Source organism: Vipera ursinii, assembly GCF_947247035.1.
Source record: "Vipera ursinii genome assembly, chromosome: 11".
Classification (NCBI taxonomy): domain Eukaryota; kingdom Metazoa; phylum Chordata; class Lepidosauria; order Squamata; family Viperidae; genus Vipera; species Vipera ursinii.
This window is the reverse complement of record NC_139524.1, coordinates 14,383,327-14,410,714: the sequence shown is the minus strand read 5'-3', so window position 1 is coordinate 14,410,714 and position 27,388 is coordinate 14,383,327. Positions and strand designations below refer to the sequence as shown.

The 27,388-nt window shown below is 40.4% G+C and overlaps 2 protein-coding genes across 2 annotated transcripts; one reads left to right on the top strand and one right to left on the bottom strand.

The window, feature by feature from the left end:
• Positions 1-916: 916 nt before the first annotated feature.
• Positions 917-9,930, top strand: SLC24A5 (solute carrier family 24 member 5; the record flags this gene model as incomplete). Its single annotated transcript, XM_083371148.1, has 9 exons — positions 917-1,019; positions 2,343-2,522; positions 4,417-4,500; positions 4,592-4,695; positions 5,232-5,332; positions 6,426-6,703; positions 7,179-7,385; positions 9,019-9,120; positions 9,608-9,930. The coding sequence occupies exons 2-9, from the start codon at positions 2,456-2,458 to the stop codon at positions 9,928-9,930; spliced, it is 1,266 nt and encodes a 421-aa protein (XP_083227274.1). The 5' UTR covers positions 917-1,019; positions 2,343-2,455.
• A 311-nt stretch (positions 9,931-10,241) lies between these two features.
• Positions 10,242-25,817, bottom strand: MYEF2 (myelin expression factor 2). The gene is made up of 18 exons (XM_083371055.1): positions 25,595-25,817; positions 23,150-23,379; positions 21,911-21,963; positions 20,646-20,653; positions 20,462-20,555; positions 19,454-19,645; positions 18,840-18,993; positions 17,062-17,111; positions 16,919-16,982; positions 16,655-16,756; positions 16,210-16,260; positions 16,061-16,132; positions 15,898-15,984; positions 15,285-15,383; positions 14,706-14,777; positions 13,055-13,269; positions 12,917-12,968; positions 10,242-10,827 (listed from the first exon to the last, which is right to left on the bottom strand). The coding sequence occupies exons 1-18, from the start codon at positions 25,753-25,755 to the stop codon at positions 10,664-10,666; spliced, it is 1,920 nt and encodes a 639-aa protein (XP_083227181.1). The 5' UTR covers positions 25,756-25,817; the 3' UTR covers positions 10,242-10,663.
• Between the last annotated feature and the right edge of the window lie 1,571 nt (positions 25,818-27,388).

Below are 27,388 nucleotides of genomic sequence, written 5' to 3'. Positions count from 1 at the left end.
TACCATGCCCTGTGGACATTCCTGCCTTCCCTTTTCTAACCAACTCCAACAGCCATTTGTCTAGAATGGTATAGTGTTTCCTGCCTGAGCAGGGGGTTGGATTAGATGACCTCCAAGGTCCCTTCCAACTTTATTATTATTATTATTATTATTATTATTATTATTATTATTATTATTGTTGTTGTTGTTGTTGTTGTTGTTGTTGTTGTTGTTGTTGTTGTTGTTATTAATGGGGTTTTTAATGGGGTTTTTACACTGTTATTGTTTTTATCTGGGCGATTATTTAATTCCTTTTAATTTTTGTATTCTCTATTTATATATGCCCTGTTCACCGCCCTGAGTCCTTCGGGAGAAGGGCGGTATACAAATTTAATAAAAGTAAAAGTAAAGTAAAGTAAAGTAAAGTTATTGTTGTTATTGTTGTTATTGTTATTGTTATTATATTATTATTATTATTATTATTATTATTATTATTATTATTATTATTATTATTATTATTATTATTATTATTATTATTAACGTTTGAATTATTATAAAAGTTTTACACCATGAGCTGATCTGCTGCAACCTCGCCGAAGTTTTAAGACTTCCAAGAATCGTGGCATAACAAACAAACCAACAACGACGCAAGTCGCGGCCAAAGGCGCACGAATTCCAACCCCCCCCCCCCAAAAAAAAAACCCTGCTCCGGCTGATCCGCGCCGCTTCCCAAAGTCTTTCCTTCCCAGGGCTTTTAAGCCTCCTTCCCTCCCTCCCTCCCTCCCTCGGGCCCCGAGCCGGACGAGGCCTTCCTAGCGGACTCACATGATGCCCCGCAACCCCCCAAGCCTGGGCGCCTGCCTGTTTGCCCAGTGCGCGGCTCCAGCCTTGCAAGATGCGTCGGACTCAGGATCAGCCGAGAAGCCCCCGGGCGCCCTGCGTGGTCGCCCTGGCTCTGGGGCTGCTGTGGGGGACCGGGGGCTTTGCAGGGGGGCTTCCTGCGCCGGGGCCCAGCCCTCAACACCTCCGCGAGGATCCAGGTAAGGCCGGGCTTTTGCAGCTGCCGCTCCCTGTCCTGCGCGCACCTATCCCGGGAAACCGGGTCCTTAGGAAGTTGGGAGTTGGGGCGCTTTCTCCCCCCACCCCCAGCCCTCTCCTGGACTCGTCTACTTGTGAGTAAGTTGTAGCCGGCGCGGCCGGCTTGCTCTCCGATAAATCCTTGCAGGCGCAGGAAATGAAAGATGAGGATGAGGATGCTGAAAAGGCAGGCATTCTGGTTTAAATTCATGGGACCGCGGCAGCCAAAATGACTAATGAGCCTGTTTCGAGGGATAAGATGGTCTCAGGATTGTAACGTTCGGAGCTCAGCTCACATCCCAGAGTGCGCCTTGGAGTCGTTGTGTAGCCCTTCCCAGCTCGGCAATCCTCTTGAAATGGAGGGGCTTGGCGTCTGCGGAAGAAACTCTGCCTGGAAAAGTTGGGTCTTGTTTGGGGATGTCCCGGAGGACTTTTAGGGCTGCTCCATGTTTCCTGCTAATCGTCTCCCGAGATTCTCAGTCATTCAGGCCACGGTTGTGTCCCAAAGGTGCTTTTTCTAAAGACAATTGGACTTCGTTTCTCCTGGAAGACATTTCCCAGTTTGTCTTAGCTTCAGCAGTTCTGAAGAAGAAGCTTCTTGGATGAGAAGCCAAACGTCTTCAAGGAAAACCATTTCTGCTAACAGGCGGGAAATGGCTAGGAAGAGGACCACACCTGCAGGGATGATGGGGCTAGAGGTCCCAGCAGCCTCTTCTTCCAAGAGCAGAAAACATCAGGGGGGGGAGGAATTATTTTTATTTATTTTTATTTTAATTCCATTTATATCCCGCCCTTCTCCGAAGACTCAGGGCGGCTTACAAGCTTAGCAGGAATTGCCCCAAAGGTGCTTTTTCCAAAAGGCAACTTGACTTTCTTGCTTTTTTTTTTTCCTGGAAAACATTTTGCTCCATATCCAGAAAGCTGATTCTTCAGAACTGAAGACGCTTCTTTGGAACTGCAGCCAAACATTTTCAAGGGGGGAAAAAATCATGGAAGTCCGGTAGCCCTTTGGAAATAGCACCTTTGGGACAACCGTGACCTGGATATGATTGAGAATCTCCATAGACATGTTGAAGAATCAGGTGAGAATACTTCAGTAAGGATAAGTACACTTAGCGAGAACCATGTCCTTTATATATATATTTTTAAGCTAAGGGGTTTTTTAAAGCTATTTCTCCCAGAAAAATAGGAAGACCATCCTTGTAACTTCTGCATTGCCCTCCAGTTCTTCAAAGGAAATCTACTAAGGCAGCTGAGATGTGCTTCTTGTGAAATTTGCTTTACAGAAAACAAAAGCCAGTGTGTTCTCTCCCCATCGTCGGAATTCCCTGATGGGTTTTTCACTCCGCAAGAACAAGCCGAAGGCGGCATCGTGATCTATTTCATCATCATTTTTTACATGTTCCTGGCAGTGTCCATTGTCTGTGATGACTACTTCCTCCCAGCTTTGGAGATGATCAGTCACAGTAAGTCACTGATGGGTCTGCCCTGGGCTATCTTATCCCCTTCGCAAGAACCAAATTGCTGTTTGAGACAATTCTGTGCACAATTGCTTCTGCACTTTAGGAAACGTTATGCAGTGTTTTGTGGCTTTGTTATATTTCCTATATTATAAAGGAAAAGGATCTGAAGCAAGGAGCATTATGGCTGGCAAAGAATTCAAGGATTATTTCTTGGGCCGGATCAGAACTGAACAAACGGCCTCCTTTGTAGAGTCAAAGTGCTGAGAGCATATTCATCTCCTCGGCTGATAAAAAAGGATTTGGGAAAGCAGCTATGAAATGGGTTGTGTACAAAGCCAAATTTCTGAGAGAATATTGGCAGCACCCACATAGTGGATTGACTAACTCCTTTCTTCGTTAGTTCAATTTATATGGCCTCCCGCTTCAAATACATGTATGACTCTGGGCACTTTACCACGCTTAAAAAATTAAATAAAAACAATATAAAAACCATGGTTAATGAAACTCTCCCCCAACTCACCAGGTTCCTATACACAATGACCAATATGTTAAACGCATGGAGCTGGCTCTCGGCTAAAGTGTGGTTGACACTAAGAATTAAAATTCCAATCTTTTCTTCACTAACCAATGGGCTGTTAGGGTAAGTTGCCATTTCTGGCTAGGAGAACTGGCCAGCTGTGGGTGAGAAATCTCGGCTTACTCTAAAATGGTTCAAACACAACCTATTGAAGAGTAAGCCGGACCCATGTAACGTATTGATCCATATGTTTACAGATCACAGGGAGTGAATTCACACCACACACTAAGCCAAACCTAAGATGCTTTGACTGCACAGTGCCATCTTTTTTGACAAACACACTCTTCACCAATATCCCTGCCCATCTCCCTTCCTGTTGCTTTACACAACTGAGTGTACTCTGAGCTAAATCATGGTTTTTCAACCATCGTTATTGAAGGGCCTTTATGCCTCTCTCTCTCTCTCTCTCCCCCTCTCTCTCTCTCCTATCGATCTATCATCTATCAATCTACGGTATCATCTATCTATCATCTATCTGAGCATATGTGGGGGCGCAATGGTTAGAATGCAGTATTGCAGGCTAATTCAACTCACTGCCAGGAGTTCGATCCTGACCAGCTCAAGTTTGACTCAACCTTCCAGCCTTCCAAGGTCGGTAAAATGAGGACCCAAATTGTTGGGAGCGATAGGCTGACTCTCTCTGACTTTACAGAGAGAGCTGTAAAGCACTATGAAGCGGTATATAAGTCTAAGTGCTATTGCTATTTATATCTATCATCTAATTTATATGAAGTATAATTTATCTTTCGTGTATATTTTTTGTCCTATTACATCAATGTCTTGTAAGTTGTTTGGAGCAACTCGATATGGAGGGATATATGTGAGATGGCCTCACGAGACCGATGGTTCGTTAAGGTGCTTCCAAGTAAAAAGAGCAGCACGCAGGGATGCGATCAGATTAAGCTTTATTTAACGATAAAGTAAATAGAAGGAGTTCCCTGGCATGGAGGCATCCATGCCTGGATTGAGCTCATGGATCAGCAAGCAAGCAAGCAGAAGAGAGAACAAAGAGAGCAGAGAGAAGCAGCCCCTGAGCAGAGGTTTTTATGAGGGTCCTCAGCCCCTCCCTTACCAATTAACTCTCTCTAATGGGGCTGCAGGGGCCGGGGACCCCTGACCCACCAGTGGGAGCAAAGATGCCTCTTTGCTCCCATCTGATGACCTTTTTGGGGAACTGCCATGGCTGGCACAAAAACATTTAACAATATATGTAGAAGTAAGAAAAATAAATGGAGAAGTGAAAATGTTACTCCTTGATTTTTATTCAGCCCTGATGGTTGCATGCATCTTTTCTCCTGTCCCCACTGATCCTTCCTCCAGCTCTTGGCCTCTCTCAGGATGTTGCAGGAGCAACCTTCATGGCAGCTGGCAGTTCTGCCCCTGAATTAGTCACTGCCTTCCTCGGTAAGCCCCCACCCCCACCCCTTTAACCAACACACAGTTCAGTCTTGGCAATAGTAAAAGTGGGTCCTATCAACCAATGCTTCATTTTTAGGTGTTTTTGTCACAAAGGGAGATATTGGAGTCAGCACCATCCTTGGCTCCGCCATCTACAATCTTCTCGGCATCTGTGCAGCCTGTGGACTCTTATCTGGCATGGTGCGTGCTCTCTTTTATGATTCTGCCTTCCACTTAACTGCAAAGGGAAATTAATTTGGGGCCAGTTGACAGCATTTCACAGATAGGTTGTTATCAATCAGGTAAGAAAAAAATGTTTATCATAATAGTGAGATCTTGGTACTTTTAGAAAGTTGATAGTGAGGAACATACATCCTGTAACAAGTTGTATCCAATAATTTTACTTCAGATGGACATATCTTAGATTAAGTAGAATGAAGTTGCTTACTGGGTGTCTTTGACATTTTTAGGCCATTCTCAGATGAAATTTGGGACACATCAACCAAAATATGGTTGATGGTAGATCAATGGCTATTAGTCTTCATGGTGGCGGGAATGCCTCTGAAGGCCATCTGTTGGGAGATGGTGGGCTTCCATGTGTACATAGTTGGTCCCTGGGAGAACGAACAGCTGGACTAGATGGGTCAGGGTCCAATCCAACAGGGCACTTATGTTCTTGAAACCCCGAAAAAGCTCATGTAATCCAAATGTCCTGTTATCTGAATTATACCATCTAGGTTTCACACCTGTCTTGCTGGCCATTGTTCAGAGATTGCTTGGCTTACATTATTAGTGCTGGTGCAGTTCTCGCCATGATTGTCGACAACCAAGTTTATTGGTAAGTGTTCCCTGAAAGTACCGCTCCCGCTTACTTTGTTCAGGTGAAACAGAACAGAAAGAACTGGCTGCTTGTATATGCATTGGAGATCTTCTAGAGAAGTTTGTCATGTTTCTTGTTGTTTTCCTTTTCCACATTAACTTTTAGGTGCAGGGTTGGCTGATTTAAAAAAGTGGATTGACTGGTTGCTTAAAGACACACTTTAAATATTTGGGGGAGGAGATTCTGAAATATTACAGTGAGTGGGCAGCATATGCATTTAATAATTTAATGAATTTCTGCAAGCAAACACTTTTCAAGCATTATTAAGCCACCTATGTTCATTAGAGACAAAACGAAAATTGCTCCCAAGTCCCGGAATTCTTTGCTTTGAACTAGCAATCTAGCATGTGGAGTGAATCTGAGCTCTAGATCATGTGGACAGCCAGCTCCCAAGCAGGCAGCGTCACAATGCTACGCAGAGGTTGCCAACTCCTTACTCAGCCAGACATTTTAGCAAGAGCAGATATGGAGCCTTCATTTTTTCTTGCCACACCTCCGCAGTTGAGGGCCTGAGTTATCTTGAATGGTTTTTGTGAGAGAGGAATTCATTGCCACAAAGAATTATTCTTCAACCACAGATGCAAACTGTGTTATCTCTTGCATTTGGGTCGTGCTGGTGGACCTTGGAGATCTAGTGAAAGTGCAGAGCAGATATTCTAGTGAAATTTTCCTGTTTCTGATGCTGTCTAAATAGAACCTGATACGATTTGATTTCTTCTGGTCACTCACATTTCAAGCACAAAGTCTGCAGTTGGAACTAGGCAGACCTAGAACATTTTGTTCAATATAAAGCATATGTATTGCCATGAAAAGGTCCCAAATTCAAACCATACAATCTGCAGGAACAGGTGGAAAATACTCCTGTACTGAACTCAAGAACAATTGCTAGTGCGATGGAAAATGCAAGGTACGCTGAGTTGCTTCACCCAGTCTTGTCACAGTTGGTGACTGGGACAAGCTGGCTAGGTTTGCCTACCACATCAAACCAAAGTGGGTGGTTTCACATAGCTTGCTAAGCCCACATTGACGCAAAGTTTTTACTTTGTCTTAGGTATGAATGTGCTTCGCTCCTGTTAATATATGGAGTCTATATTTTAGTACTCTGCTTTGACATTAAAATCAACCAATATTTCATGAGCAAGTTTAGTCCTTGCTGCACCTGTCTCTTGGTGACTACAGAAGAGGCTGAAGACCAGCCACTGTCTGGATGGAAGGACGAGACTCAACCTCTAGTTCGGCGACAATCAAGACCTGACGAAGACATTTTTCATGAGTCTGATTACACTCGGCTTTCGGCAAGCTTTCACGGACTCGATACCATTTCTGAAGGTATTTTTTACCAAGAGCCTCTTTAAAAACTATTGCAAGAACTGTTAAGATAGATATTTTTGGAATCCTAACCCCCAAATTATGAGACATGTAGTATCTTTTGAATTCCTCATATTTTTCAAATGCTGGAAGTAAAATTTAGATACCAAGGTACCTAAACATCTGATAAGTACGTCATGACTATGTCATGACTAGTTTGTAAAAAGGTTGTGATTAAGTATACAACTCCCCAGATGGCTCCAAGAGATATCCGTGGGGCAAGCCAAGAACAAATATCTAGTTTTTGCTTTTTGTTGTTTAAATTCAAATTTTTGGATTTTTATTATCTAGAGGAAAGAAATAGTGAAATAATGAAGCGCTACATATCTATAGTAGACAGGTTTGTAAAGAACTAAGAGCGCTACATTGCCAGGAAAACTGCATATTTTTAAGCATCAGGATCTCATTTCTTAAATGATTCCTTTTCATCGGACAGACCCTCCAAGCGTGTTTACCGTGCCTGAAGCAGATCTGAAGAGAATCCTGTGGGTGCTTGCCCTTCCCATCATTACTGTGCTATATCTGACAATTCCAGACTGCAGAAAACCCTTTTGGAAAAAGTGGTTCATGCTTGCCTTCTTCATGTCGGCAGTCTGGATTTCTGCTTTTACGTACATTCTGGTATGGATGGTGACCATAGTGGGTAGGTTTACAGCCTAGTTTTATTAGCCTGTCTGCTCTAACCAACACGGTAAAAGCATCTCAAAATACCAAACTTGATTTCAGGTGATACTTCTGCAGTGATCACATGCAAGATTACAGATTAGTTTAATGCCCACAATACTGATTGAGGGCGGTGTACGTGTCTAGAACAGCCAAGGGTATGTTTCTTAGAAATCACTTGAGGGTTGTGCCAAGCCAGCCTTAATGTCCCAAAGTGTATGACAAGTTTAAATGTGTAGCTCCTGGCGAAGGTAACCCGCACCTCCAGACTCTGAAAGGTTTTACCTAAGCATCTAATGCAAAACACTGCAGGCATGGTCACCTGCTTAAGGTAAAATCATTCTAATACAAAGATTATGTAAAAAGAAATGAGACCTAGAACCCTCAGACTGATAAGTAGTACGGTCTATAAAAGAGCTAACCTGGACAGGAAATGTTTTAAGCTAGTAAAGAAGAAACTGACTTGCAAAATATCAGACTGTGGCATATTTTGACTGTGCATTCCTGAATATGCCACAATGGCTGTGTTACAGAAATAAAAAAAAACAAGCTGACATTGTGACAGACTCTTTTCCATAATCCCCCATTCAAAAGAAGGAACTAGTCTTTCCACATATCAGATGCCTTGTAGCACTGGGCTACAATCCTTGGCCCAAAGACCCAACATTTGCCTGTAATTACATTATCTAGGAGAAACCTCTTGAAGGACTTCAAAACATCCTTTAGATTGTTTCTCATCTGTCACTACAAGTGAAATAAAATTCGAAAGAAGTGTTGAGTAATAAATCTAGATTTCTGCCTTTAAAAAGTGAGCGGTTATTGGCTCTATTTATTTTTAAGCTTAGGAAACCCAAGTAAAAAATTGTGCCTCACATTAAAAGCTATTTTACAGCAGGAAAAAATGCATTTCACCACTTTCTACAAGCCAAATGTCTCCCTTACTTTTCATCTGGATTTAGTTTTTAGAGAGCAAGGATTATCAGCAGACTCCAACCCCCTCTGCCTATGGGAATGCAAGTATTTTTTCCAAGAGTAGATTACTGAGAGGTTAGTGGCTCATATGACTTCAAACAGCTCATGTGATAAACATGCCAGAGTAACTGAAGGGATTAGGCTGGTTGAAGCTATTCCAAAGGGTTGTGGTTGTCAGGAATAGCAGACTTCTTTGGTCTGAGGACCCAGATTGTTGGGGTCAATTAAGCTGACTTTGTAAAAATGCCGCTTGGGGGTGTGTGTGAAAGCCCTAATAAGCAGGCATATACATAGAATGAAGGCTACTGCTAAGCTTGTAAGCCGCCCTGAGTCTTCGGAGAAGGGCGGGATATAAATGGAATTAAAATAAAAAAAATTTAAAATATTTGAAGGAGGTTGTATGGCCTTTCATAGTATTCAGTAACCAGGTTTTTCAAAGCTAAAAAGCTACCTCTGTTCAACTCATGCAGTCGAGGGATTGTCTGTTAAAAATATAGCTTAATTTATTAGCTCCTGGGCTGCTGTATTCCAATCAGGTCATTTTGATATTAAAAGGTGATTCTTTAAAATAGTACTATGATCTCTTCCTAATTCATTCTCAAAGAAATGAGCTATTTGATTTGGATTTTTTCTGATTACAGGGGAAACCCTGCATATTCCTGAAACTATAATGGGCCTTACGCTACTAGCAGCTGGAACCAGCATTCCAGACACAATTGCTAGTGTTCTTGTGGCTAGAAGAGGTAAGTCCTTTGCATCTATTAAGCTATCATGGCAAAGTTGGTAACCATATGACATCTTTTCCAGTTGTTGACATCTAGTTGCCCACATTCACTAAATTAATAAGCTGACTACATTCAGAACTGCAAGTGGTTCTTCCAATTCTTTTACCTAATAATTACTGGGATGAGACCACTGCCTTTCGTTCTACGTGGGAAGCCAGTAGAAAGACAAAAATTAAAGGACAAAAAACTAACTTCATTCTATTTTGGATGAGTCTAGCGGTGTCATTCTTAACATTGATCAGAAAGTATTTTCAAACTTGTTAAGACCATAGATTATGGTCCTATGGACAAGACGTAGCTAGCGCCTTTTAAACATAAAAACGGATTGCTGTACGTGCCCGGAGTCACTTTCTGTGAGATGGGAGACCATCTAAATTTGATTAATAAATAAAATACTATAGGAAGTTTCTTAAGGTTGACGTATTTAATATGTTTTATCTTGCAGGGAAAGGAGATATGGCCATGTCGAACATTGTAGGATCCAATGTGTTCGATTTGTTGTGTTTGGGATTACCTTGGTTTATAAAAACCGCCTTTGTTGACCCATCTGGTCCTGTGCTAGTGAACAGCACTGGACTGACTTATACCGCCATTTCTCTCATTTGCTCCATTGTTTTTATATTTCTGGCTATTCATCTGAATGGTTGGAAATTAGACAAAAAGCTAGGAGCCATTTCCCTTCTGTTGTACTTAGCCTTTGTCACATTAGCAATTCTGTATGAACTTGGAATCATAGGGAACAATCCTATAAAGAATTGTGGCAACTAATTAGTTTGGCTTTTGGTTTTGTATACATTCATGATAATGGAAGATATAGATAAGGAAGTGTAAAGGGTCAGTCTCTTTGTTTCACCAAGAAATAAAAACTCCAACATCTCCATGGGCTGCAAAATTATTTAGAGAAAAAAAATCCACATCATGACATTTTTTTAAAAAAAACACACCACAGTTAATGCTGAATGTGATCAGGAATTAATAAGAGCAGCAACAACTATCAAAGCTTGTAAAAAAAATGGATGAGAAATGAAAGACCCGCAGGCTTTACAATCGCAAGACAGGCAAAGCTGACAAAAAACAAATTCCACTATACAGACTTTTATTAAACAGAGAAAATGGCTTGTTTTATTAAAAACAGTAGAACCATTCATTTAAACTGAATGACTAGAAACACTTAGCATGATTTTTAAAGAGGCATGAAACAGCCACAACCTCTGAGTACAAGAGAAGGTGGGAGGCGGTTTAGGCCACTGAACAAGTCAGGAAAAGTTTCTCTTAAAAATCAAAATGTAGTAAGAATTAACAAGTTCACACAGTATATTAAACACTATACTGTTAAAAGGCTGAGGGGGTGGGGGGGGTGAAGGTTTGTTTTAAAAGTATCGTTTCTTCAACTCAAATAAAGCAGACAGTGTTACTAAAAATGACTTACTGGGAAAGGGGGAAAGAGGAAGGAGCTACAGGAAACTGTCTAAAGGAATGTTCCCCAACATGGACTTATAAATTACGCAATGCGATCCAAACGTACGTCAATTTCTCTGCCACTGATTTTTATGCCGTTCATTATTCTACAGGCTTTTTCTGCCGATTCGGGCGAGTCAAATCTGACTGTTCCACAGCCTTTCGATTTTCCATTCTCCATTTTTATTTCTGCAAACATTACATGACCTGAAAAGTTAAAGCTCAGTTTAGCCAACCAAGTGCAGATAGAAGTCCTATATAATTACCATCAATTATTATTATTATTATTATTATTATTATTATTATTATTATTATTATTATTATTATTATTATTTAAAAAATCAAGCTTACCCACTCTGGGAAAGTTAGGATTATCAACGCAAAGGGTTAAACTATGCAGACAAGATTAAATTATCTAGCAGCTTTTGTTATGCCATAGTATGAGACAGTGTAGTCACACTGAAGGATTGTCAATGCTTACAGTATCACCTCAAATCTTGCTGCATGCCACCTCCTTCAATCCCCCCACCCCTTTTGATTGGCTCCATATTTCCTCCTTATCTTCCCTGGTTTCTCCACTTCAAAGCAAATCTTGTTTCTACAGTTAGTTTGTTATGTAGTTGATAATAGATTTTGGTTGTACACTTGGACTTTTTAAGTAAAATGGAGCTGAAATATTTTAGTTCTCATTGAGGCTCTTTAATGTTTCGGTCACTGGAGTACATCTAAATAACGACACCTGTGGATTTGCTGAACTAAATGTTTGAGTTAATGTTAAATACTTTTGAATATTGTGAGCCAGAACTTAGGCACTGCTTATAAATAAAATAAGAACAATGTAAAAAAGGCCCTCTTGGGGCACTTTTAGTTGGTCTAGTTCAGGGGTCGGCAACCTCGGCTCTTTTATGACTCATGGATTTCAACTCCCAGAATTCCTGAGTCAGCTATGCTGGCTCAGGAATTCTGGGAGTTGAAGTCCATGAGTCATAAAAGAGCCGAGGTTGCCTACCCCTGGTCTAGTTAAACCCCCATTCACATTAAGAAAGAAAAACAGAAGCCAGGTTTTTTTAAAAAAAAACACAGAAAGCATAATGTCTTAAAACTATATACAAATATCACCTTATGAAGAACACATGTGGAAAAATCTTGCTTTTTATATTTTTACCGCAGAATACAAAGGACAGTGATTTTCTTGCTTTTTAAGGTTTTAGAATGAACAGATAACATATTTTTCTAGTAAAATGCTACTAAATATAAAATAAACATATTTAAAGCTATTCATGTTTATATATATATACCAAAACAAGTTTTAGCTACAGGTTGCAACATATTGAAAAAAGCAGGCTTATCTTTAATAAGTAAATAAATTGCATGTTAAGTCTTTTGGCAGAAATTGCAAAATCATTTTTCTCTTTGTGCAAGTTTTCAAACCATAGAAAAATCCCTGACCTTTTCAGAAAAAAGTAAGAAAAACCCCACCCCCTTCAAAATTAAAAAACAGCATCTGTTCGGAACTTGAATTCAGTTTAAAACTAAATAAATGTTAACTTATCTATTGAACAGAATATAAAAAGATTATGCCCCCCAAAGATTTTGCCACCAGATGCTTATATTTGTCAAAAGCTAAATTGTTACAATATTCAGATGTATCTAAAAAGGTCTTACTTATCAAATATAAGGTTTTTCCATGGCATCCAACCGTATTTACAGCCACCACTAGGCTAATCAAGTTTTAAACCTAACTAATTTATAAATAAGCCATAACAGCATAATTTGCGTACTACGCTATGCAAAAAAAAACCAGACCGTGCTATAGATTAGCATTATCCATGAAACATATTTACAGTATTTCAAGTACTATGGATTACTGCAATGTAACTAAACCCAGTCAAAGTCTGAATCGTAGTTTGAAAACCTCAGTTTGGGCAATCACATCTGGACCAACGAACTATAATTTAGGGTACTGTACTACCCTTTGAAATCACAGTGATAGTCCAGAGCCTGATCTCTGCAAATGCATCCGGCCCATAATTCATGGCCTAAGAGGAAGCTTGTGTTGCGTCTTTCAAGTCCCTGTTCCTCAAGGGACTCAAAAGCTTTTCAAGAGGGGATAGTTCTTCTCAAACATGCACTTCAAGATCCCCGCGCATGTGCCCTCATTTTTTTGCAGCATCAAGGCAGACCTCAAGAGGCTCCACAGAAGAGAAGAGAGGAATGGATCAGAAAGCCACCGATGCACACATTTGTCGTGGCTTGTTAATTCCGAGAGGCAGCCTTATTTGTGCCTAATACTTACCACACTGGCTGAATTTTTCCTTAAGCTTCTGCCAGGTCAAGTCAAAAGGAAGCTGAAATGAAGATAAGCATATAGTAGTAACCTTCGGGAGAAAAAGCGGGAGAATTATGCTGCTCATTGGTTTTAATTGAGGCTTACATTTCTGACAAATATTTGGTTGCCTTTGGTGCCTACTCGGTCTCTCACACCACTTCCCATGGGGCCAGGCACAAATCCTCGATCCATATCAATGTTTCTCTCCAGGCTGCTTCCCATGGTGGGTCCCATCCGATCGAAACTGGTACTCATCCGATCCATCCCCATCCCCATCCCCATTCCACCGGTCATGCTATTCATGCCACTTATTCCGCTACCTGCAAAGACAAGAGAAGAACAGAGGGAGGAAGAGTGAGTCTTCGAGAATCCCAGGAAAAAATATATATATCAAGTGGAACTGATTGGGTTTTTTGTTTTTTTTTTTGCAAAGGGAAAGGCAGAGGCATTTCAGCAGAGGGAGCTAAGTAGTTCTTGTCAATGGCACGGACTAATGGAATAGTACCTCTAGGGCAGGGGTAGGCAACCTCGGCTCTTTTATGACTCGTGGACTTCAACTCCCAGAATTCCTGAGTCAGCATAGCTGACTCAGGAATTCTGGGAGTTGAAGTCCACGAGTCATAAAAGAGCCGAGGTTGCCTACCCCTGCTCTAGGGGGTGTTCTATTATTATTCAATGATGTCTGATTCTCAAGAGACTTCCTGAACAAACCCCCTTGCAGCTTTCTGGACCAGGGTTTTCAGAAGTGGTTGGCTCAAGATCACCCAGCTGGCTTAGAATTCACAGTCTCCTGGTTTCTTGCCTGCCGCCTTAACCACTACACCAAAACTGCTTCTCTAGAGATGTCAGGCAGATCTTGCTACACGCAGAGATGCCAACGTTTATCAGTTCCCTACCTCCCGCCTTCCATTCCATTCCATCTTTCTAGTTAACGCTCAGTAATTTATGGCTGTTCTCACTGAGTGGCCCGGGGAAATGGAAGTCGCCAAACGCTGCAAGGTTGAATCTCAACCCAATCTGTTTTGAGGTTGTCCCTGTTGGTCCATGATTAAGAATAATTGCAATTGCCATTGCTCTATAGCTAGGGAAAGCCATAGATCTATTACAAACTCATTAAATCGTACAGCAATCTACTGATTCCAAAAAAGAGGCTCCCTCCATAGGATGTTATTACATAGCTTACAGCAGCCTTCCCAGATATTCTAGTTGTTCTGCAGCTGGGGTCAGACATCATCACAGCATGCTAAAAATGGACTGGGTGCCTGCTGTTTGCTCGGTGCAGGAAAGGACCGTATTTTAAGTGAAACTGCACAACCTTCAGATTCAATCTCTAAGATCCAGGTGTAAAGGTCTCAGATTCAATCTCTAACATCTGGTTAGACATAAAGCCAGGTTCCTTTCTTCTTTTTTATGAAAAAGCACTGGTTTTCAAAAAAAAATAAGCATAATGGTTCTCATGAGCATGGAGCTGTCAATACGTAAAGCCCTCGAAAGAGGACGAAAGTATTTCCAGCATGGGTGATGGCACACAATCACAACTGCAGCGCAAAGCATTAACGCACAGCCATTTCATTTATCGAACAGCCATACATGACAACTCAGTGAATCTTCCTTTTACAAATATAAACCTCCCATATAATTTAGATGCATCTGAAGTATCATACAGCTAGAATTTTTTATTCCCCTAGATCCAACTTAAATGCTAAGAAGCCTTTCTACAACTGGATTTATGCTTTGTTGGAAGGGATCAACCTACTCATTCCAGATCCTACTGGGCCCATATTAGAAGCTCCCATGCCTCCTGCAAAACCACCAACCATTGCACCACCTAAATGAGGACAGAAAAAAATGAAGTTACATAAATCCATTTCACTTAAAAGCTAGGGAATTTTACCAAATGTGTGTGTGTGGGGGGGGTGTCTTATAAGCGTCCACATACTTTGTCTGAGCATATTATTCAAATAGACCTTAAGTTTTTTTTTAAATTGGGGAAATACCACAAGAGAAGATCCACTACTATTATTCTGACATATAAATTAAATAGTGGGTAAGGCTGTTAAGCAGCAAAAGCACCTCCTAAGATTAAAAAAGAATCAGGCTTCTGTCTTAATTCTATTGTTTCAAAAATATGGTACAAATGAGATCTTGCATCGTGTCCCTCTCTGGAATGAAAGCACAAACTTTTTTTTAAAGAAAACTATACTGAGAAGAGAGATAAAAGAAAGATTTTGAGTATGAAGTGGCATCATGCTCATTTGTGAAAATGACTTGCTTGCTCCATGCTGGATATTAGATTTTTTTTTGGGGGGGGGGAATTGGTTGCCCAGAGCCATACCCATTCTCCCAAAAGTGTCTCCAAAACCACGGTTCAAGGCCATATCACTTCGACCAAAGTCTCTGTCAAGGGCTCCTCCCATGCCACCACGGAACATTTCTGCAAGGAAAAAACAGCATTCAGTGCTTCGCTGATCCCTGAGCTGCGCACAAATCACAATTCAGATGCTCCGATAGTACAAACCGCTCTTCAGAGGTGGCCGCTGGGAGAATGAAAAACTAATTAACTGACCACTGTAAAATGGCTAAGGAACTCGGCGGCTGTGTATATTTATTTTGGATATTTTGTTTTTAAAATGGTTTTTATTGCTTTAATTGTTCTCGTGAAATTGTAAGCCGCCCAGTCATTGAGATGGACAGCTATAGAAAATGAATGAATGAATGAATCAATCAATCAATCAATGTGAACGAGAAACCTCTCAAACATCAGACAGCTCTGTCAGAGGATCACTGAAGCTTACTTTTCACAGAATTTTTTTAATTAAGAAGGCAGTCCACTTTTATATCGTTTATTATAATTGCTTAAGCCATAATAGCCCATTTTTTTAAAAAAAAAGTTTACTTTGAAGGATAGTCTGGTCCGATTACCAGATGTAAAATAAAGCTAAACTTACCTCCCATCCCAGCAGCCATGCCTGTTCCCATGCCGCCACTCATTCCGCTAGCAATGCTCCCTCTGAAGTCATCTACGCTTCCCATTCCTAGGGAGATTGTATCTTTAACAATATCGCCAGATAGCTTAACACTTTGTATTGTAATGAATAAATGTTTACCTACCTCCCAGTCGGCTGACTCCACCAAATCCTCCCATGTTTGCCATGCCTTTCATGCCACCAAATCCGCCAACACCTGAACCGTAAGTGAAGAGCTTTTTATGAATGTCATTAACATTTACACAGAAATAAAGAACAGGTGAACATACCTACCTCCACTCATTCTATTCATTCCTCCAAAACCTGGTCCATCTACGCCCATTCCTTAAAACAGATGAAAGGAATCATTGCAGAATTACAGCTTTTTTTCCCTCCTTTCTTTAGCATAGGTTGACAGGAATTTATAACGTAGCAAATAGATAGGTATATCTCCTTCCTTCCTCACTTCCTCCCTCCCTCCCTATTAACCGGCAATAAAGTAACTGTTAATCTAGACGGATAGTGAATTTTAAAAGCTGAATGTCCAAACAAAGGATAGAATTGGGAAGATTATAGCTATTTGAGGGGGAAGAGTACCGTAAAAAAGTGCCAGCATCTACTTTTTCCCCTTTACCTGCCTCTAAGTTAAGAGACCTAACACATCAGTCTACATTTGGCACCTTCTATAAAAGTCCAGTTCCCTGCTTGTCTCAAGATCAAAAAGAGAAAGTCTACTAACCTCCTGGAGTCACATTCCCCATTCCACTCCCCATGCTCAGTTGGGTGGCACTTATTGGCTGTCCCCCAGGACCAAGTCCCATTCCGATCCCTCCGAGTCCACCTTCAAAAGCAAAAAAAAAATCTCTCCATTAATTTTAAGGGCTATGGTTGCTCCAGAACGGTACTGGAGCCACGTAGAGTTGAAAGACAAAACTATTCTCTGAAAAGTGAATTGGTATCCAAAGACATATTAATAAACAGCAAAGAAAAGGACCATACTCACGGGGTAACTGCGGTGTCTTGCTATCTGCTGCACGGAAATCGTCATGAGGAATGGATTTGTCATCCTAAAAACAAGCCAAGGCTTTTGAGTAATGGTTCCATGGCTGGGAGCCCCCGTGGGAAAAGCAGAAAGGCACAACTCACCATTTTCACATGCATGGGTCTGTCAAAGAGGAACTGCCCATTGAACATTGCTGAGTGCAGAGTCAAGGATCCTTGCTTTTAAAAGTGAGAGATATTCAAACAAAAGCCATCTTTCTCTCAGATTTACACTGTGCTACATACACATGAGCAATCACCAATCACTGGTACGTTAATTAGCATCAAATGGCACTACAGGGGTGGGCAGAGCAAGGGGAAAAACTAGATTTGATTTCATTAACATTTATAAATAATTAAATATAGCTAATAAGATTCTGCCACCCTACATTAATTGTTGCTTTTTTCTTATTTAAAATTATGTTTCAGTAGTTCTCGGGGGGGGGGCAGTTAAGGCTTCAGATTGTCCACCTCTCAACTAATTTAACAATTTATTTATTTTTTTATTTTAATTCCATTTGTATCCCGCCCTTCTCCGAAGACTCAGGGCGGCTTACAAGCTTAGCAGTAGCAATTCAATCTGCGTGCTGTTGCATATGCAAATTTCAGGCTAGTAGAAGGCACTGAACTGCATGTAAACATTGAGAATTCCACAAGAGCAGATTAACGCCTTTTTAAAATGGTGCCTGTTTGCTGATTAAATAAAGCCACCTTTTTCAAGCACTAATTCAAATAAGGCAGTGCACCACTTGTGCAGTTTCTTCAACTGCAGGAAAGCACTAAATTTCAACCCCGGGGGTTTGGATAACATCTCTGGCTTATAAAAGCTATTGGGGGGGTGGAGGTGTGAAGGAAAGCTGGGAATTCTAAGTTTCATTGTCAGGTTCCCTACATTTCATAATGAAAGCAGTGTCGCATCCCAGCTGATTACAAACACTTTCGCCTAACAGAAAATAGTTATCTGAAAACTAATTATCAAAGAACAAAGCAATTTGGGTGCCAACTACGTCACTGATTAAGTCTCCTTCAACCATAGTTTAAGAGCAGTATTACCAGAACACTTTTCTTATGTACAGCAGTGACCCATTGAAACAATAGCTTGTGAACATCATAAATTCTATTTATTTTCCGTATCATCTACCTACTTTTACCAACAATTCTGGTTTTTTTTTCAAAAAAAGTAGTAATTGCTACCACCAGGGCATAGCAAAAGAATTAATTAAATCACTAATAAACAGCTTTTACAGTTGGATTAGCAAAGTAGCTGGAATTAATACCCTGGCTTCTTTGTTTTACTCAGATGATTATGTTTTTCCCAAGCCAAACCAACTCTCAATCTCCCTGCTTGCCAATGCTGAGAAAATGATCAGGTATTAATTCAGGGTACATTACCAATTCTGATTAAACTGGAAATCTAATTATCTGCTCAAATCAAGTATCAGAATCCCTCTCTAAAAACAGCGACCCATTCCAACAGTGCAGGAATTAGGAATTTGGAATTTCAAGATGGTATTGAACCATGACTTCAGATAGCATGGCCAACAACGAGGGAGGCTGGTGAGTCACAGGTCCCCATCTATACAATTCCAGAAGAGAAAATACACTGTTAATAAGCCACTACAAACTACTATAATCTCTTAAGAGCTGCCAATCTACCCCTACACACCAATACTGCCACCAACAGATACCCTCCAGAATATAGGACCAGTACTATAACTTCAATTACTGTACAAAAGCATGCTCTCTGTCAAAAAGAGCTGGCAGAGTTTACACGCAACCAAGCACTCTCTGAAGTCAAATATGGTAGAAACAATGTTTTAGCTTGCTTATGCAGACTAAATTTGACAACATCGCTCTTTGATTAGATTTACTGGTGAGGATACATATTGCCTGAACAGCTTCAATGGGCTGCTCGAAAGTCACGGTTCCCATCCCCCGACTTTTGCCGTCTTTGTCTTCTTTGATATCTGCGCGTTTTACAGTTCCAGCAATGCTGAATACTTCTTTTAATTTCTTCCAGCCAACCTTAAAGTCAAGCTTAAAAAGACAAAGCTTCCATATGATACACGAACACAATTTTGCCTCTCCTAAATAGAGAGAATGGTTCTTCGTTCTGTTCATGCTCTCAACGCACCTGTTCTTTCATTTTTCAACATGCTGATGAACAAAAGAAGCAACACCCTCATTTCCCAATGAAAAGTTATTAAAAACGCAAGTAAGTAGTAAAACACCATTATTCATTTCCCATTGATTACAACGTCCACGTGAGCAATTTGTGAATTTTGAAAGCAGATTACAAAAACACGGAGCTAAAAATTCTTTCTAAAAAGAGAGTAACTAAATCTTAGAACTTGGGAGAAAGTCAAGACATACAAAGACAACATCAAACGATATCTATCAATGCTTAACGTCCCATTAAAATCAGCATGGCTTCTCTCACTTAATGATAACGCACTGTAACAATTGCCTAGAAATTCTACTGCTTTTCTATACTTACATTGGCAACAAAAATGGTGGAGCCAAGCCTGCCAGCTTGTAGGTTGCTGATAATCTCAGGAGGAATGTTGGGGTTATTAAGAATGGAAGGCGGCAAATTCATTAAGCCAGGTGCTATATCTGGACCATGACTTCCTGTAAATGGCCCACTGCCACGCTGCAATGCCCTGCGGGCATGCTCACCATCCAGATCCTACAAAATAGATAACAAAGAAAATAGGCATCAAATGATCCCATATCAGTAGTAATAAATAATTAGACAATTTTAAATTCCAGGGAACCTTCACAAAGGTTAGCATCCTTAGCATGGGTAGTGGAAGAAACAATTATTTCATGTTGATAGAGACCTAGCTCCTTCACTTCTTTAAGTAGTCTTGAAAGATACATCATCCACTGTCACTTCTTACTGTGTTACTTAGCCCAAAGAAAATCCAAAGTAGGTAAGTCAACTTAATGTTTTTATTCCAAACATCAAATTCAGTGATTTTAGCATTATCTACTAATATCAACTGTAGAAGACAAATTTCATGAAGGCAGGATTCATTTACTGAAGACAGTGACACCATATTCATTTCTACCCTGGCTCACAATGAGGCAGTCGGAAGAGACACAAATTCAAGTCATATACTGTTTAAAATCATCATTCAACCAACTCTAGATTTAAAGCCTGTAAGTAAGGAGATATATTTCAAATCTTACAGAAGAAAATCAGTGGTGCTTGACAAAGCACTCTTACTTGCAAGTTTCGTTATTTAGGGGCCTGAGAATTTTCTTATGAAATTTTAATAAGACTAGAGCATATTGCATTACCATTTTACAAAGAGAAGAGAAATGAGAACAGGTCTCATATATATTTGCAACTTAAAAGAGAATTTGCACTTTTTGACATCTATTGCTTGTTTGCAGAAGTTCATTATTTTGCAAAATCTGTAACTTCTATTCCAGTTTTATTTATTTTAGAAGAAACCCACTATGCTCTGAGTATTCTGCAGTAAAAATACAAACATACCTCTTTTATGTTGAGTGGTCTTCCATTAAGATCATATTTATTCATAGTCTCTAGTGCTTTCTTTACAAATTCTTCATCTTTGAATTCAACCACACTGGATTAAAAAGAATTAAATGTTTATTTATTTGTTTACTTTTTCTAAATATCATAAATGTTAAGAAAAATATATATAAAATACACTTACCCACAACCCTATATCCATGAGGAGGTTTGTCAATGCAGGAAAGAACAGAAATAAATGAAAAATCAATCAGTAAATGTCATTGTTTTTCAGAGTTTAGATAAAATGAAGAATAAAGTCTGAATAAAGAACAGAAATTTTGGAGTGGTAAGGCCAGTTTTAACTAGAATTTATCCTACCTCCATTTACTCAAAACATTTTAGTTAATTTGAAAGGAAAAGAAGGTGAACATTCAATTTGTTTTATTTCAGATTCTTTCTACTAGGATTCTCTCAAGCCAAATCATATATATATATATGTATATGTATATATATATATATATATACATTCTATATATAGAATGTGGAAATGGCACACAGAAAGCTTTATCCACAAAAAAAACTGATGATATGCAATACTATCTCTGGACTGTTATCTTGAGGAATAATATTCAAATTTTCCAAAACATGTTGGCAATTATTAACAATTGTGGGTATTTTTGCCTTATTTAAAAAGAAACATTTGATTTTTAAAAAGTTACTCTTTAACCAGCTTTGGTTTTATTTTATAATAAAAATTCCCAAGGGTCAAATGAAAATTACACTTAAATAAAAATCTTAAGGGGGGGGGGGAATAATCAAACACCAAACAGGTTTTTCCAATTACATTTGAGTCAAACCTGCATTTCTCATGTTCACAGAGCAGGCTCAGACTTACTACAGTTGGAACGTTTGACCCTTTTAAGAAGAAAGACACAAAGCAGCTTTAAACATTCTCTGCACAAAATTGTCTCCCTTGTTGCAGGTATCTCCTACCTAACAGCCAACTTCTTCCATTCCTTTTTTAAAAAAAATCCTAGACAAGTTTTTTTTTAAAGAACCTAGACAAGTTCAATAATCCAAAATAGTCCTGCGCTCTTTAGGCTCATCAAAGTTTATACCCAGCCTCTAGTTAGAATGCTACTCTTAATTTATCATTTGGTTTTTTTTCCAGTCTTCAACTTAAACACACTGAACACAACAGAAATCCTAAAGTGAGCTGCTGTTTTAAATTAATTAGGTAAATGCCATTTATTTAAAACACATGTTAAAAGGGCTTGTCCCTTGCATCCAACTACGCAAAATTTAAATAAAGGTTGACAAACTGTATCTGATACAGAAACCTCTGTCTGTAATATCAATATTAAAAAAAATGAAACTTACTTTCCAGTTACTGGTACAAGTATTATACAAAAGTAAAACTGCTGAGGAACTTTAAACCTCTAGCAGATGTTTGCCCACGGCACTTACCCTTGATTTTCCTTCTGCATCCTTAAACAGCTCCACGTATGTAACCTCACCAACTACATAAGACATACAAAGGGAAAATACCAAGAGACAATGCATTTAAACACCAGTGTCTTTCTTTGCTGTGTCCCTGTGCACAACTCTACAGAGAAACACCTATTATTCACCAACAATCAAAACCAGACCAACATACCTCCTGTCAAGGGCTATATAATTTAGCTAATTTTCAGGAATATGCAACAGCCACATTCTCAAAAGCTAGAAAAAACAACTATGTTTAACCTAATTCATACTATAGATCATATTTTGGCCAGTATGATATGGTTGGTGAACAAGTTCAGATATACAGATAGTCCCTTCACCTATCAATTAGAACATCAACAATAAACACTTTTCAGTGACATTTGTCATCCTGCTAACAACAGCTGTTTTAAGGTGACTTTCTCCCTGAATAACTTCAAATAGTAAAGAGGTTGCCTTCAATAGAATAACCAATTTACAAGAGTCAAAGAATTTCACAGCAAGCCACACACTTTCTAAAATAAAGTTTCATTGCATAAAACCAATCATATAGTCACGTCACCTTACAACAGATACACCTAGCACAATTAAAGGTTTGTTTTGATTAAAATACCTAGAAACCAAAATATTCTTGGCATGATTTTGAAGCAATCGTATTTTCCCAGATTAATACAAAACTAGCTTTTGACATTTCGTGAGTTGAGATTTCACCTGTCCCAGACCTGCCCGTGGCAAGAAGTTTGAGAAATTCAAATAGTTCTGTCAAACTACAACAGTAGTCACACACTTGATAAGAGAGCTCCAGACAGACAAGTCATGGCAGAAGTGACAAGGCAGACAGAAATAATTCCACAGCCAGATTCCACCAAGGAAAAATACTGAGAAATCTTTTTGAGAGGTATCCTTTATCTTTCATACTTAGGAACACACTAAGTAGTGCTTATATTCAGAACTATAACGAGACATAACACACTCCCTTTAAAAGTTCATGAGAATTGGCATAGTCACTACACTGTCTGTTGTTGTACTAGTATAGGAGAGTGGATTTGTTCATTTACCAGACTGTCCTGCAATGCAAATGTCTCCAGTGAAAGGAAAAGGGGGAAACAGACATATGAAGCAGAAGTTGGAAAGGACACACCAAATTTGCACGATTTTATAATATTTCAGATATTTATGATGGTCCCTTTTTTGTGAAGAAGATGGCAAGAAGTAGGTTACCTTTTTCTCTCATAAGATCTTTAATGGACTGCCATTTCATGTCATATGGGATGTTGCTAATGAATACTCTATTATGATTTACTGTCTTCTTTTCCCCGGTGCCTGCACTCTTTTCCTTGGTATATGGATGAAATCTATTCCTGTGTCCAAGAGAAGGGATTGCCTTTGGTTTTGAAATATACTTTGCTTTCGCTGGTAGGGTCTCATCTTTTCCTGCTTCATCATTTTCCCTGCATTTGGAAAGAACAAAACATTATGTTGGCTTTGGAATGTAGGATGCTTGCTTTCTCAACCTTGGTACCTTTAAGATGCCTGCATGAACCCCCTAAACATGAACAAAATTCTCAGAACTATGAGACCCTGCTGCCTTCTAGTTACACTGCACCAAGTGGCCTCTTGAATCTTCTCACTCAACACAGACAAGATTTAAATGATGGATGTATACAAGGATGCCATTTTCCATTTCTCACATGAATGCAGTGCCTCTTAAGGTCAGATACTTGAAATTCTACTAGATGTATTTGTATCTGCACTCTTATGTTTTTATGAAGAGCTGCCACATTAATGAATCCAGATTGTAACTGCACAGGAATGTATGAAAACATATGAAAACGCATGAAGCAAAACCAAAGTATATGTCTAAATATCAGAGGCTGACATGCTCAGATGCACATCCTTACTTGTTTAAAAAGATCAAATGAGTTGTTTGCAAACCAAAGAAAGCTAAATTATCTTCTATGAAGCTATCACTCTAAGAGCAAGCTGAGGGACAGAGTTATTGCCAAAACTAGGTAGAAAACATAGTTCTCCCAAGAACTATGCACAGTCAGATAATTGCTTTGCTTTTCAATAGACTGGAGAGCTGCAAACACCCTTTCACAACAGCAAATGTATTAGCACAAGACTGCTACAAAAGGTCCTATAGCCAGAGTTTTTCACAGCAGCTCATCAGATAGGAAGCTTACAAGAACAACCGAAAGATGGGAGTTATGTACTATAATTGTATCAGATGTTTGATACAGCTATCACAGCAATATCTTGTAATTCAAATGGCTACTTGCATCTTATATAATGCTGAATGCCATCTAATTATTGATGAATAAAATGCCACGTGTTTTCTTTGTACTGTACTCCTGATCAGTTGCACTGCAAAAAAATGTTGAAATTATAGAAGCAAGAAGAAAAGACAAAACCCTTTACTATTCATGATTATCCTGTGGGATAGGGAATGGGAAGGTCAAAAGGACGCAGATATCTACCTAATTATAACAATCCTGCAACAGTTTGACATGTGCAAGTTCCTTCAGACCCTTCTAAGGGCAGGGTGGCTTGCTTTGTTACCTGTGGGAATCCATCCAGAATAAGGCTGCAAAACAATGGCAGGAGGTTAAAGCTTCTGCCAAAATAAAAATATAAGAGGCTGAAAAAGGTAAATATGTTGGTTTACTATCTGCAATCTCCTACACGGTTTTAATTAAGACTGGTCAGTCAACACTATCCCACTGCAGGCTGGTTCAACTGGGGCTATCATGGACGATCAGGGTGCTTTTTCCATAGGACAAGTCCAGGGCTGTAGAGCAATGGCCACAGGGCATGCCATTTTTTTCCCCCATGCTGCTTTTTACAATCTACTTGAGTCTGCAAACAATGGCAGGATCAGGAGGAGGAAGGGAGGCACTGCGGCCCTCGAGCATTTTTGCTCCAATCTCCACCCCCACCCCCGTTTTAAGATGCTAGGGAGGTTGGGCTGTCCCCTTATCAACTCAGGAGGACCAAGGGGCAGCACAATGGTGAACAGAATGTGAAGGACATGTATATACAATGTTATTTGTGGTTTTTCCTTGTGTGTAGCGTGCACGGCACTTAATTTCACTGCGCGTTACACAATGACAATAAAGACATTCAATTTCTAAGCTTCCCCTCCCCCCTTCAGCTCAATAAACTTGACTCCCCTCTTTCAAGGGTGCGAAAGCCTCCCCGGTAACAGACCCCCCCACCTCTGAATCGGGACTGTCCCTCTTTCCTCCGCTTAGGGCAGCCTCCGAAGAGGCTTCCTCGCCACGACGGCCCCCCTTTTTTTAAAGCTGCCTGCCTTGCCTGTCTTCTCCCACCACGAAGAAACTCCCTCCTCCACCCCACCCACCCACCCCACGGGCGAATTAAGAGGAAAAATCCAGGCGCCTGCCCTCGGCCTCCTCCGGGGCGGGAAGGGGAGGACCGGCAGAGCTCCGCTCCTCCAAACCCTCGCCGCGCGGCCTAGGCGGCTCGCCGCATCCCCGTCCTCAAGCAGCGGCTTCGGGCCCGGCGCCACGCCCCCTTCCCAGCTAGGACCCGCGGAGCGTGAGCGAGCGCGTCTGCGCAGGCGCGAACCTCTCTCGCTCTCTCGCTCGCTCTTCGGCCCCCCCCCCGCCTCCTCCTCCCCCTGCCCGGCGGGCGCGCGCGTACGTTTTCACCCCGTTTGTGCTCCCGCCGCCCTCGCCGCCGCTCTCGGCCAGGCCCGCTTCTTCCTCCTGCTGCCGGTCGTGGTCGTTGACGGCGGCCTCCTCGGCCTCCCCCATCGGCGGCGGCGCGGCCGAGCCGGCCTCGTACTTGTCATCCTCCGCCATTTCCTCAGCCGTGTGTGAAAGCGGGACGCGGGTAGAGACAAACCGCCGCCTCCTCCTCCTCCTCCTCCTCCCTCAGCCGCCCGCTCTCTCTCTCCCCGCAGCGACTGCGCCGTGCTCTCGCGAGAACGGAAACATCGCGGGAACGGGAAAGAGGAGCCCGGCTGCCGGGGACCGAGACGGGACCTGCCCCGTTACTATGGCGACAAGGACTCTTCCAGCCGTCTCCTCCCCTTCTCGCCTTGAAGAAGCGGCAGTGCCTCGTGCTGTCGGCTGTTCGATTCCCTGATCTCCCTCCCTCCATTTCATTCATTTATTTTTATTTATTAAACTAATTTATATAGCCGCCCAGCCTCACACACACACACACACAGAGGACCCGCATCTCTGTGGTGGTTATCACGTCCACCATCGTGATGGACATTTATTTTATTTATTGATTGCATTTACATGGCCGCCCTTCTCACACAGGATAATGATAACCTTTATTGTCCATTTTTTTTCCTGTGGGCACGGTACACATTAAAAAAATGAAATTTAGTTGCTTGCTCTCCAATGTACACATACATAACACACATTTACAAACATATGTATAGAAGTACACCCTTACATATAAGTAACATATAAATATTAATCACTGTCCATTTTGAATACATAACGAAAGGACTCTGGGTGGGGCATTATTTTCTTAGTTTCCTCCTCCTAGAGTTATTTATTTATCTATTTCTTAGATATGAGCCCTCCTTCCACACCCTCTCATATGGCTGTAGTTTCATTGTTTTCTTTTTCATTGTTTATGCTATTGTTCCTTTACCTTGCTACTCTTACATTTACACTTTTCATTTCTGTTTTTATTGTTGTAAGCTGCCTAGAGTAGCCCCGCAGTGAGATAAGGTGGCAAACAGATTTAACAAATAAATAAAGTACAGCCAAAAATATAGTAAGAAAAGGTTCATATAAGGTGGCTCTATAGTTCAGAATGAATCATTTGGGACCCTTGAATTTCAATACACCGAGGTAGAAAACTGGATTTTTTCCCCTGAAAATTCTCCCTTGATAGCATTGTTTATTTGGGAGAAATTATTTGAGTCAGAAATTATCCTCCTTCTATTGATGAGTTATTATCTAAGCCTTGGAGAACATTACAAATGTTCACCATCAAACAGGAACCATGGAGATAACCATTATGCTGATAAGTAGACCATGATCAATTTGATTCCACTCTGATAAAATAAAACAGCTTAGCTATCAGCAGCTAAATGTTTTTTTTTTAAAAAACCTACACTATTTGCCCACAAATACCAAGTTAATCAGAAAGTCTCCAAAGAGTGGAAATTTCCATTTTAACCACCCTTCCCAGTTTAAATGTTTAGATAGATAGATAGATAGATAGATAGATAGATAGATAGATAGATAGACAGACAGACAGACAGACAGATAACATTTATTGTCATTTTTTTTACTGTGGGCACATTGCCACACAATAAAAATGAAATTTACTAGCTTGCTCTCAAAGTGTACACATACATAACACACATTTAAACATACTATGTACAACATATGTATAGACCTACACCCTTAGATATAAGTAACATATAAATATTAATCACTGTCCATCTTGAATACAAGGCCCAGC